This window comes from Panthera uncia, chromosome B4 (genome assembly GCF_023721935.1).
Source record: "Panthera uncia isolate 11264 chromosome B4, Puncia_PCG_1.0, whole genome shotgun sequence".
Taxonomy (NCBI): Eukaryota; Metazoa; Chordata; class Mammalia; order Carnivora; family Felidae; genus Panthera; species Panthera uncia.
Window position 1 is genome coordinate 30,576,093 of NC_064809.1, and position 13,525 is coordinate 30,589,617.

The following is a 13,525-nucleotide window of genomic DNA, read 5'->3' on the forward strand; positions in this document are numbered from 1 at the left end:
CATGTAAAAGGAAATAAATACTTGCTTAATATCAAATACTCAATCAGTGCTCAACTCACCAATTAGCCTACGACTGGTATTCGTTTGTTGTACTGTTTCATTTAAATCAGGCATTAAACAAGATTCATACATTATGATTGGATGTTGTGTCTCTTAGGTGTCTATTAATCTGTGTTCCTTTCTCCATCTCTTTCCCCTACCTTGCACTTGACCTATTGAAGAACCTGGGTCACTGGACTTCTATAATTTCCCACAGTCTTGACCTGACTGATTGCATCCCTATGGTGTTAACATGCTTCCAGGTATCTGGTATTTTCTAAAAAATTGGCAGTTGGATCTAGATGTTTGATCAGATTGAAATTTAATTTCTTTTGTCAAGACCACTTCATAGTATTATATTCTTCCATCAGGAGGCACATGATACTTAGTCCACTCTCCTTAATTTATTATCTTTTTTATATTAGCAAGTAATTGATGATAAGTACATAGATTCATTATTTCATCAGGAATGACAAATTAGTAATATTCTAATTCTATTATTACCTCGTCACTTATTGGCTATGATACTTCTATACAAAGAAACTTCCCTTTCATCTACTACTTAGTTACCCAATAATACTATTCATACAGGAAAGAGAGGAGAGATACCTAATTCTTTAATTCTTTTATCAGTTTCCCAAATAATAAGTTGATCCATTAGTATCCTTCACCTTGCTTGTTTACTTATTTTTTTAATCTTTTAATGTTTATTTATTTTTGAAAGAGAGAGAGACAGAGCACAAGCAAGGGAGGGGCAGAGCGGGAGGGAGACACAGAATCCCAAGCAACTCCAGACTCTGTGCTGTCAGCACAGAGCCCAATGTGGGGCTGAAACCCATGGACTGCAAGATCATGACCTGAACCGAAGTCGCATACTTAACTGACTGAGCCACCCAGGCACCCCATCCTTGCTTGTTTACTTATCGTCATTATGAATTCAAGAATACATTGCTATTTACTAACCTTATTAATGTTCTAATAGTCTCTCCTGTGCCAGTGGGAACTTCCATATGACTCCTGGGCCCTGCTGACACAACTCTAGTAATCTTTCATAGCTTCATTATTTTCTTATATGGCAGGATGATCCAGAATCATCTCCTACATTTCCTCCCTGAACCAGAATTCAGCCATTTCTCCATGAATGTCCAAAAGGACAGTTCTGGTCCTTTTGAATGGAAAATGCAATTCCCAAAGTACAGTCTAGATATCAGGGAATGTTCAGTTATTGGGCTGGGGCATTAATTCTAGACATATTCAGTAAATGCATATAGAATCTTCCCTTCCTTCCTCCTTCTTTTTATTTTTATTTATTTTTGTATGTGTGTGAAATGAAACACACCATAGATTCATTATATGTCCTATTCAAATTGAGAATCATGGGGTTTTTATGTATTCTACTCTTAAGTTGTATCTGTATTCCTTTTCCTCTATACCCCGAATCCTGAATCCTCAATGGCACAAGAAATAGAATTAGAATTTTATTATAATTCTTCATTTCCTCCATCTCATAATATCCACCCAACAATCTAAGACTAATGGTACCAATGTTACCAACAACAAACTGTTGCAAGGTTCCGTTGTTTCATGCTTTTTTTTTTTTTTTTTCCATCTTCCCTTGGTGGTACAAATTACTAATATTTATAGTTACCTGAAATAGTTACTCTTGGATGACTGAGCAACCAACTGGACATATAATTTATGTTTAGTTATGTCAAATGATTTTTAAGAATTACTATTAAACTATTAATAGTATTAAAATTTGATTATTAACCACATAAAATATAACATGCTTTGAATGCAAACTATACAAAACAAGAGGTTTTAAGTCAGCCTTGCTTCGATTCCATTTCGTTCATCTTATTCTCTCCATTCCCTGCAGGTACCTATTCTTTATGGTTATCCTTTTTTTACTTTATTTCTTCAACCTAAGAAGCTTTTTATATAGTCTTTCACTATGTGGTCTATTTTATTTACTTTTTCATTTTTTAAAGCACATTTTTTGGAATTAAAAAAAACTTATTTTAGTGCTAATATTTATATTTGCACTGTTTGTGTAATACTGCCCATAATTCCCTCTATTGATTACCTTCTATGAGGAATATCATTATTAGCTAGTCATCATTTTTTGTCCTTCAGTTTAAGGGTATAATTCAGAACACTGTTCAATATACTAGGCTCAAGAAAATTTTTATCAAGTGTTAGTTTTAATGTCTCTTAGATAACTGCTATTTTGACCATAAAGACGATGATTCATTAATTCAGGGTTTCTCTACCTCAGCACTATTGACATTTGGGGCAGGATAGTTGACGTGAGGAACTGTCCTATGCCTTGTAGGATGTTTGGCAACATCCTCGGCCTTAATCAGATGCTCACAGTATACCCCATCTTTGCCAGTTGTGACAAACAAAAATATCTCCATATATTTGCAATTATCCCTTGTGGGAAAATATCACTCATACCTGAGAACCACTAATTTAACTACCTCAAGGTTCTTGCTTTATATGTATTACAAGGACAAACTACTGTCAACTTATAAAAAAGCATAAAAAGACCTGAATATGAGAATTCTGTGTATTAAATCCACCTAAGCTTTATCTTAATTCTCAAACTTAATGTTCCCTGCTTTACTCAGAAAAAAAAAAAATTGTATACATCGATTCTTCATGCAAAGAAGTAGAGGAATGAATTCATTCATAGCAAAACTTGGAAAACATATAGAGTTATCACTTTCTTTCTCTAAGTTTAAGTATTAGGAGTTTATTTACCTGAAACCTTATATTAACCATGCACTTAATTAGATTTGACTATTCCCCAATTCCACAAATTTCTATATATCACTAGATTCTTTATTTCCATATTTGTAAATCAGGAAGACCACTAAACATAAATTCCTTGTTGACAAGGATGAGGCCTTATTAACTCAACTCTGGACTCATCACCTATCACAATGCCTGGCCCATCATAGTCCAACTCCTGTACTATGTTTGAGTGAGTGGTATTAATACAGTATGACCAATCATCTTAATAGACAGGGGATTCGTATATAATGGGTAACTTTTACATAGTCACTAAACCTTGTGTTTAGTAGATGCTTACCAAACACTTGCCCAGGGGCTGCCCAAACCATAAAATCTAAATAAACTTAGCATATAAAATTCAGAACTGAAAAGTAATATTTACATATTCTCCCACTGATGGCTATAAGACATTTCAAATGGTTCAAATAAAAGTTCCTTTTCTCAATAAAGACAAGGTAAAAGAGAGATTTTGTGTTGAAAACAGCATTTAAATTTTAACACAACAGGACCAGCCAAATGTGGGTGGTGGTGGTTAAGAAATGTTGCTGAGTGAAGAACAGTCAAAAGACAAAACTTGATGGAAAATATGCCATTCAAATTCTTCTTAACATAAAGACAGCATTTACCTTTCCTCCAACACTTTTTTAAGGAGCAGCTACATTAAAGGCACATCCAGCTTTATAAAACACATGAATGAAAAACTACAACAACAACATAAGAAAAAGCTCTATATTTAATTATATATTAGGGTGCAATTATTCACATAAAGACACTATTTTCCAAATATCAGGCACCTGAATACCTATAGTATTATTTAATTAAAAATTTACTGGGGCGCCTGAGTGGCTTGGTCGGTTAAGCGTCCGACTTCGGCTCAGGTCATGATCTCGTGGGCCGTGAGTTCGAGCCCCGCGTCGGGCTCAGTGCTGACAGCTCAGAGCCTGGAGCCTGTTTCAGATTCTGTGTCTCCCTCTCTCTCTGCCCCTCCCCTGTTCATTCTCTGTCTCTCTCTGTCTCAAAAATAAATAAACGTTTAAAAAAAAAAATTTACTTTAAAGTTTACTTATTTTGAGAGAGAGAGTGTGTGTGCGTGCATGAGCAAGGGAGGAGCAAAGAGAGAGGGAGACAGAATCCCAAGCAGGCTCGGCACTGACAGCCTTAAAATTTACTTTAAATCACATTTGGGCAATCTACTTTTTATAAATGGATTTAGGGGCACCTGGGTGGCTCAATCGGTTAAGTGTCTGACTGTTGATTTCTGCTCAGGTCATGATCTCATGGTTCGTGAGATCGAGGCCCATGTAGGGCTCTGTACTGACAGCGTGGAGCCTGCTTGGGATTCTCTCTCTGCCCCTCCCTCCCTCACTCGCATGTGCAGTCTCTCTCTCTCTAAATAAATAAATAAATAAACATTAAAAAATATAATAATAAGTGAGTTTATTCCAAGCAACCACTAAAAACACAGACTTAATGAGCTGCTATACAACCGAAAAAGTAACTAGTGTGCCACTTACATATTGCCTTGCACACCATGCCATGCATGGTACATACCTCGCATTTTGAGGAATGTTGCCTGAAGTAAATCCAGCAAGGTTTTTAAAATAGCATATTCATGTAGTAATCAAATGTTATTTCCACAAAATTAGTTTAAAAATATGTTTATACATGCATACAAACCTAAATTTTATAAGAATAAACCATATATTCTAAATACTATCTAACTATATTCTATTTAGGATTCTGTGTATTATTATAGAGATATTATAATATAATATATATAATTATAATTATATACAGTTATATATTAATATATAATATTATATATAAATAATATATAATATATAATTATATATAATATAATTATAATATAATATATAATATATAATAAAATATAAAATATATAATATAATATTATATATTATTACCTATTATACACGAAGATGTACTAAAGACTATTGGCAAAATCACACAGCACTTGAAAAACTGCAATGTTTCTACATAAATGTGACTAAAAGATAACAATTTTTAACTTATAAATTTATTGAAATGGACCTTCTTAACAACTGAAGAACCAAAAGTTCTTCACTTTTCTGACTAAATCTGTAGGAATGGCAGACAGAATTATTCAGGCAAATATTCTAGAACTTGAGTACTCTATGACCCCAAATTCCTAATATAAACTCAAGAAGCCCTGTATTTTCCTTCCTGCGGAATGTATTCTAACAGCCACTCTTCCAAATCTCTGAAGATAACTCTATCCCTGCAGTCACTTCATCACCTGCTCTTTAGATAGAGTTCAAGTAATGGCTGTATCCAAGTTGATTATCAATCAGAGATGCTATGCTCTGATTCACTGTGAGGCCTTTGACTATTTCCTATTTGATCTAACATTCAGAAGAAATACACGGAAAGAAAAATTCAGGTAATATAACTTTACAGTTATCCTTACTTACCTTGGGTGAGCGATTAAAAGTCTACCAGTCTAAAGTAAAATAAACCTAATATATTAATGTGTGAAGAATCTTGCCTACCTCTCCAGCAAAAGACATTTGCCCAGGTCCTAAACTTAATCAGTTTTGATAAAAACAGATAATGAACTCCATTCATAGGAGCATGGCTGGATAACAAGAGTTGGCATCCCTGCAAATTACGATGAAACATGCAGAGAAGAAAGAGCCTTCACTTACTTGCACGAAGGACTGAAGGTGTCACTTCAATCTCGCTTGTCGCTTGGTAAGGCTGAAAGGCAGAGACACTGCTGGTGCCCAGCTCACTGCCAAATACCTCTGGACTCTGGGTGCCCGTGGAGCTGGCACTGGTGCCGTCACCTCCATGATGTGGATCTTGCTCATCAAACACTGCCACCAGCTAGAAATGGAAGGTAAATTTGCATTTATAAACAAAGGCATTTATAATCGCTACCAAAAACTTATACCACATTGGACATAAATCGATAGAGGAGAAATACTGCTATCTAAGCACCCAGAAATGTTATGTCTTAGGAAGCCAAACTTCAAAGAAACAGTCTTTCCCTGAGTTTTGATGGTTTACTTTTTTATTTCTCAGTTGTGCATTTCAAATCCAAAACTCTAAGGATGAAAAATAATAAAATGGTTTTATATCACAGAATGCTAAAGGAAATAGGGTCGATTTAAATCTTTTTGTAAATGATACACTAAGAGGAAAAGAAAATGGATTTTTATATGTAATGCATATGTATGATATATAGTACTGTATATACAGCAAAAGGTAGAAGGTACCTTTCACTCAGTAGGAAAGAGTATTAAAAATTAGACATGTGTCTGCCCATTTGTGCATAAGAAATATAGGAAGGATAAAAGACAGTTATCGCCCAGAAGTTACTAAAAACAGGGTTGAAAGAAAGAAAATAGGAACAATGAAGGAGGTAGGAGAGAAAAGAATTAAGTAATTTTAGAAAACTATTTTCACTGCTTAATCTAAGGTTAGAGAAAAAAACAACTTTCACATAAATTTGTTTCTCACAAGTGCATGGCTTACAAATTCTCACACTATTAGACAGACACACACACACACACGAGTAATGAATAAGAAAGAAAAATATTTTGAATAATGAAAGTCAAAATTCTCACTGTCAGAAACAGAAATTACAAATAAGGAAATAAATTCTGTGATGTTAGATTGAAATTACAGGCATCAATATAAATATGTGGTTTTGTAAGCGGGCAGGTAGACTGACAAGATAGGGATGGATGAATGTTAATGCATGTGTGGTTCTTAGCCCTGCCCACTGAGAGGTCCTAGAAGCGATCACACCCAGTGTGAAGGAACACAAGTGCCTGAATCTTGGCCTCTGATACCATTTTCCAATAAATGAACAAGGGCTCCCTAGAAAAATAGCTGATTCCAGGGTTGGGGCAGAGAAAATGATAGATGGGCCTGGAACACCTTGGCAATGCTAAAAAGTAAAGCAGTACTCAAAAGTGAAGGAGGCACATCAAAGGGAATCAGGTGTGGGACGTCTGGGTGGCTCAGTCGGTTAAGCATCTGACTCTTGGTTTTGGCTCAGGTCTAAATCTCATGATTCCGTGCATTTGAGACCCGCACTGGCCTCTGTGCTGACACCATGAAGCCTGCCTGGGATTCTCTTTCTCTCTCCCTCTCTCCCTCTCTCTCTGCCCCTCCCTCGTTGACACTCTCTCTCTCTCAAAACAAATAAATAAATGTAAAAAAAGAAAGGGATGGTGTCTGGGTGACTCAGTAGATTGAGTGTTCAACTTCGGCTCAAGTCGTGATCTCAGAGTTCATGAGTTCGAGCCCCACATCGGGCTCTGTGCTGACAGCTCAGAGCCTGGAACCTGCTTCGGTTTCTGTGTCCCCCGCTCTCTCTGTCCCTCCCCCACTCACGCTCTGTCTCTCTGACTCTAAAAAATAAAAAAACATAGTTTAAAAAAAAAAAAATCAGGTGCCAACCAGAAAGAAGTCCCAATGGCCAAAGCTGAGACAACCTGTAAACAAGTAAATAATAATACAGTTAGATTTTAGCCCCAAAATAAACTAAATATGTGCGAATCCATGATGATATAAGTAAATCTTTGGAGAAATCATTAATGGTGGAAAATAGACAGCTCTTCCACACCATAGCATTGCAATTAATAGTTATAGAAGAAATGATGGAAATAGAAGAAATCACCAAGCAATCTCCACAGCAATAGTTGTTGCAGGCGAGATCACCAGTGGAAGCTAAAACTACTGGGTGAGAATATGATGAAAAACAGGGTATTTGCAGATCTCAAAGTATCTCCCCACAAAATACTTTTCAATTAAAAAGAGAAAAATAGTATCTTTGCAGGGGAGAAACTTGCAGAAACCACTTTACCAAGGTTAACATCACCAGTAATAAGTCATATCACCCTCTGATAAAATGCAGAGAAGGATATAAAATTACTTCTGTGTGATTCCTGCTGAAAATGTGTATCTTTGATCTAATCATCAGAAAACATCAGATATATCCAACTCAAGGGGCCTTGTATAAAATAACTCTTTAAAAATATTAAAGTCATGAAAGTCAACGAAAAGCTTATGAAATTGTGGAAGTTGGAAGAGACAGAGCAGTGTGCGGTCCTTGTCTGGATCCTGGGCTACAAAAAGGACATTAGTAGAAAAGAGACAAGAGGTGCATGGATGGCTCAGTCGGTTGAGTGTCCTACTTCAGCTCAGGTCATGATCTCAAGGTTTGTGAGTTTGAGCCCCTCAATGGGCTTGCTGCTGTCAGCATGGAGTCTGCTTTGGATCTTCTGTCCCCCTCCCCCTCTCTCTCTGCCCCTCCCCTGTTTGTGCTCTCTCTCTCTCAAAAATAAAAAAAACATTAAAAAAAAAAGTCATACATTTATAAATCATACATTTATAAAAAAAAAAAAAAGACAAAATTCAGATGAGGGCTACAGACAGTATTGACTCAATGTTACTAGTTTCCTACCTTTGGTATGTCCTACAGTTATGTCCACTATTACATTAGAGGCGAATGAAGGGTATGTGGAAACAGTCTATACTATTTTTGCAATTTTTCTCAAATATAAAATTATTTCAAAACTACAATATCATAATACAGCATTACAAAGTACCATGAAAATTAAAATTCAATCTATTTCTTTTTATCATGAAACAGTGGCAGTCCTTGAAAATCTCAGAGTAATGAAGATCTAAGGACCAGTCGTACCTTCTTGGTCATTCACACTGCAATTCTATGCTTGCAAACTAACCTTGGCTTCCAAGGAAAGTGGAACCATGACTGACCCCCAAAATCCCCACTCCTTCTACCTCCAATTCAAGCTTTTCCAATGTGAATAGTCCTATCAGTTAAAGGACAGTAAGAGGAATTTACAGACCATGGTAAATACTTAATCATTCCAATCTTTATTTCTGAGAGACTAGTGTCATTTTGAGCAAATGCTATTTCCATGAACATTTATATACCATCAATTAATTCATAAGACAAAAAAAGAAAACCTAAGGTCACAGAGACATGTAAACAAACATGAAGCTCAGAACCCTGCTGTGGCATCATATATAATTAGCTGATTAAACAACATGGAGGGAGGTTAAGTGGTAAGAAGAAATTAAAGTAGGACAAATAGTTGGACCACTCAACCTTACAATAAGCAATATAAATGGGAAAAGAAATCCTTAGCAGTTAAAAAAATGGAAAGGTATTTGTATGTATACACTGAAGTTTCCATATACAGAAATAAAATCAGCCTATTTATCTGACACTGACTGGCAAGAATCTCCCAGGATTAGTAACACACACATTCTACTAGATCAGGGGTCAGTAAACTATTGAAAGATCTAGATAGTAAATATTTTTGGAGCTGTGCAATCCATGCAGCCTCCCTCACAACTATTCTACTTTGCCATTGTAGCATAAAAACAGCCACTGGCAATACATAAATAAATGAGCATGGTTTAAATAAAATAGGTTTAAATAAAACTTTGTTTACAAAGCAGGTGGTGGACCAAATTTGGCCCACAGGCCATAATTTGATAACCCTGCACTAGAATGCTCATCCATCCAGTAACATCCAATTTATAATTTTGAACTTGCAAAATAAAGCCAAAAGTCAAGGTACCTCAGTAACCCTGATAAACTAATGATATCCATTTTAAGCTCTTCACTGAGATTCTGAATTTTCATCCTTGATTTTAATATCATAAGACTTCTCACAAGGTGTGTGGCTTAATATGCATTTTGAAGATATTAAGCTCTGACATTTGGTGTTTAATTGGAAGCAAATGAAATTCAAGTTTTGTTATTAACTTTTTACAATGGTGTGTTCTCTGAAGAATCAAGTCCTTTCTGCAAACTGAAAATGGAGATTGCAAATTACAAAGAACGAGTCTTTAAATGCCACACATGGAAGAACTTATACATGTATATTAGTTTCAATAATTATCTCCCGCATTTTTAGAAAACACAAGTATTATGAAATCTGGACTGTGTCACGAACAAATGCTGTTTGAATTTCAGTGGCAGAATCACAGTTGGTGATTTGCAATATGCCAATAACATACAATTTCCACAGCTTTCTTTTAAACCAAAATTTAAGTGCCAGGTGCGGATATGAAGTAATTTTGTGTTAAATTGGGAAGGGTATATAATTTTAGAAAATCTACTCTGCAAGAATGCATATAGTAGCAGAGCAAAAGAAAACGAGACCTTCACAAAACATCACATATTAAAAATCTCTATCATGCCCTTCAAAAAATTAAGGAAATGTCTGCTTTTAAATTTGTGAAACATGACTCATACCCATATTTTAACAGATGGAATCTTTGCTGCTGTCCATGAAGTAGATCAGTTTTGAAAGTTCATTTTTACTTTCAATAGTTATGGCTTAATCTTTCTTCTGATCCATTCATCAGTCAAGTCTCCATAAAAACAGACATGCTGAATTTAGGGTAACACCCACACTTCAGGATAAACCCACAGACAAACTCCAAACTTGGCCATACATTCCTCACCTACCTCAGGACAAATCATTTTAACTCAGAAACATTAGAATCCTCCAAACTGTTTTTAAAACCGCACAAACACTTATAAACCCCCTTTAATGTTAAGGTACAATCACATGCTGAGAGCCCAGAACTGCATGTAACAAAGAGGCTAAGAGCACAGGATTCAGAATCAAAGAGACTTCCATTCCAAACTAGCTCTGATCTTACTTTGTCGGTGGGTGTTGGTAAATCCACTGGCCTCAACTATCTCTAAGCCTTATGGTCCTCATATTGAAAAAGAGAATGGTGGTTGTGGTAGACAGAATAATGCCCCTTGTTGCCCATGCCCCAAACCCAAGAACCAGTGGATGTTAACCTTCCATGGCAAAAGGGACTTTAAAATATGATTCAGGGGCACCTGGGTGGCTCTGTCGGTTAAGCATTCAAGTCTTGATTTCAGCTCAGGTCATGTTCTCCTGGATTGAGACCACATCCGGTCCATGCTAACAGCACGAAGCCTCCCTGGGATTCTCTCTCTCCCTCTCTCTCTCTGCCCCTCTGTCAATTGCTCTCTCATTCTCTCAAAATAAATAAAGAGAATAAAATATGATTCAGATGAAGGACCTTAAACTGGAGAGATTATCCTGGATTATCCTGAGAAGGGGGTAATCACACAAATCTAGTAAAGTAGAAAAACTTTCCCAACTGTGGTCAGAGAAAGATGTGACAATGGTTAGATAGACGCTACATTGCTGGCTTTTAAAATGAAGAAAGGGGGGCGCCTGGGTGGCTCAGTAGGTTAAGCGGCCAACAGCGGTTGGCCAACAGCGGCTCAAGTCATGATCTCGCGGTCCATGAGTTCGAGCCCCGTGTCAGGCTCTGTGCTGACAGCTCAGAGCCTGGAGCCTGTTTCAGATTCTGTGTCTCCCTCTCTCCGACCCTCCCCCGTTCATGCTCTGTCTCTCTCTGTCTCCAAAATGAATAAACGTTAAAAAAAATTTTTTTTAAATGAAGAAAGGAAGCCATAAACTAAGGAATGTAAGAAAGAAGCCTCTGCAAGGCAAAAAAAATGGATTTTCTCCTAGGACCTCTGGAAAGGATCAGAGCTCTGCTCATGCCTTGATTTTAGCCCAGTGAGACCCATGTCAGACTTCTACCCTACAGAACTGCGAGTTGGTCAATTTGTGATGTTTTAAGCCATGAGTTTCTAGTAATTTGTCACAGCAGCAATAGGAAATTAGTACAGTGCCCTTGCCTATCCTCCTAGATGTGTTACGACAAATAAAGAGATAAGGTATATCCACCGTCAGAACACAAGCACACATTCACCACTAGCTGTTATTAAGTTACACTGTGTTGGTTGATAAATACATACTTTTGTAAATTTGAGGATCGTTTTTTTTTAATTTTTTTAATGTTTATTTATTTTTTAGAGAGAGAGAGAATGCTCATGCAAGTGGGGGAGGAGCAGAAAGAGAGGGAGACACAGAATCCAAAGCAGGCTCCAGGCTCTGAGCTGTCAGCACAAAGCCCAACGCAGGGCCCAAACTCATGAACCACGAGATCATGACCTGAGCCGAAGTTGGACACTTGACCGACTGAGCCACCCAGGTGCCCCACTCTGTGTAGAACTTTCTCTTCTTTGGGGTACCTGGTTAGCTCAGTCGGTTAAGCCTCTGACTTGGGCTCAGGTCATGATCTCACAGTTTGTGAGTTCAAGCCCCACATCAGGCTCTGTGCTAACAGCTCAGAGCCAGAAGCCTGCTTCAGATTCTGTGTCTCCCTCTCTCTGCCCCTCCCATGATCATGTTCTGTGTCTGTCTGTCTGTCTGTCTCTCTCTCAAAAATAAATAAACATTTTAAAAAATTAAAAAATAAAAAATAAATAAATAAATAAAAGTTCTCTTCTTTTTTTTTAATTTTTTTTTAATCTTTATTTATTTTTGAGAGAGAGACAGAGTGTGAGCAGGGGAGGGGCAGAGAGAGAGGGAGACACAAATTCAAAGAAGGCTCCAAGGCCCTGAGCTGTCAGCACAGAGCCCGACGTGGGGCCCAAACCCATGAACCATGAGATCATGACCTGAGCCAAAGTTGGATGCTTAACCAACTGAGCCACCCAGGCGCCCCTGAGGATCAGTTTCAAGAGTCACTGAAGACTGAGGCAAAGCTCTACCACACACCAACAATAAGAGGAGGGAAAACACCCACACATACCAAAAAAAACAAAAACCAAAACAAACAAAAAAAAAAACAAGAAAAGGAAAGGAGAATCCTTGCTAGAACAATTCAACATCACAACATCACAATAACCACACAATGCATTTCTTTGCAGGTGCCCTACATCCTCCCCTCAACTCCTCCCACAAAAATGGGGCCACTTTTAGACTTCATTCCACAGAAAAGAAACCTGTGATTCAGAGAGATTAATATGACCAGAATTTAACTATAAATAAGTACAGAATGAATCTGAGAACTGGAAATAAAATCTATCCAACTTCAAAGATCCTTTTTTTCTCACAAACCTCCTGCCCCTGGAACATGTAACATATTGACAGCACACCCACTGGGAAGCTGCAGACTAGAATCATGTATGAGTCTTTGAATAGGATTCTGTTCATTCTTGATTCACCAAAGGTAATAACCCAACTTACCAAATTAACATAATTTTGATACCACTACCTAAAACTGTCTGAACATATCTGAGGGAAAGTGAGATAATTTTAAACCATTCCATGCTGGTGATATCATCACTCAGTTTTAATCAGACAAGCTTTTTTAAAAGAATCCAAAGATCTTACAGATTCTGTCTTCCTACAGGAAAATGACAGGTGACTTAAGTCAAGTAGCTGTCTACGTGAGGTCTCAAAACCCTCTAAGTTCAGACCCCACACAGCCTCAGAAGCCATTTCACCGCCACAGCCTTTGAATTATCTCTCCTTCTGCCTCTGTTGATTTCTTTCACATACAGGCTGAACATACCCAGAGGAAGTTGATTGTGATGGGTCTCACTAATGTCCTTTGTATACTCAACATTAATACAACAATACAATAATACACCAAACTATTTGGCTTTGAAATAAAGACTTGTAATTCCTCAGAAAGGCATCACATTTTTAACCCTGGAGAAAATCCAAAGCATGTGGAAAAATACTAAAACCACAATGAACTTGAAGATGTCTATAAGACTCTCTCTTCACCTCTGGAACATGAGTGG

General features: G+C 37.1%; 1 protein-coding gene across 14 annotated transcripts in view; it reads right to left on the reverse strand.

Annotated features, from left to right (window-relative positions):
* The window catches only part of PARD3 (par-3 family cell polarity regulator), a 662,524-nt gene that overhangs the window by 392,068 nt on the left and 256,931 nt on the right, over nt 1–13,525 (reverse strand). For all 14 annotated transcript variants that reach the window (XM_049626966.1, XM_049626964.1, XM_049626959.1 and 11 more), the window contains exon 3: nt 5,526–5,706. In XM_049626966.1, coding sequence (XP_049482923.1) covers nt 5,526–5,706 — 181 coding nt within the window. The remainder of the gene's footprint in view (nt 1–5,525; nt 5,707–13,525) is intronic.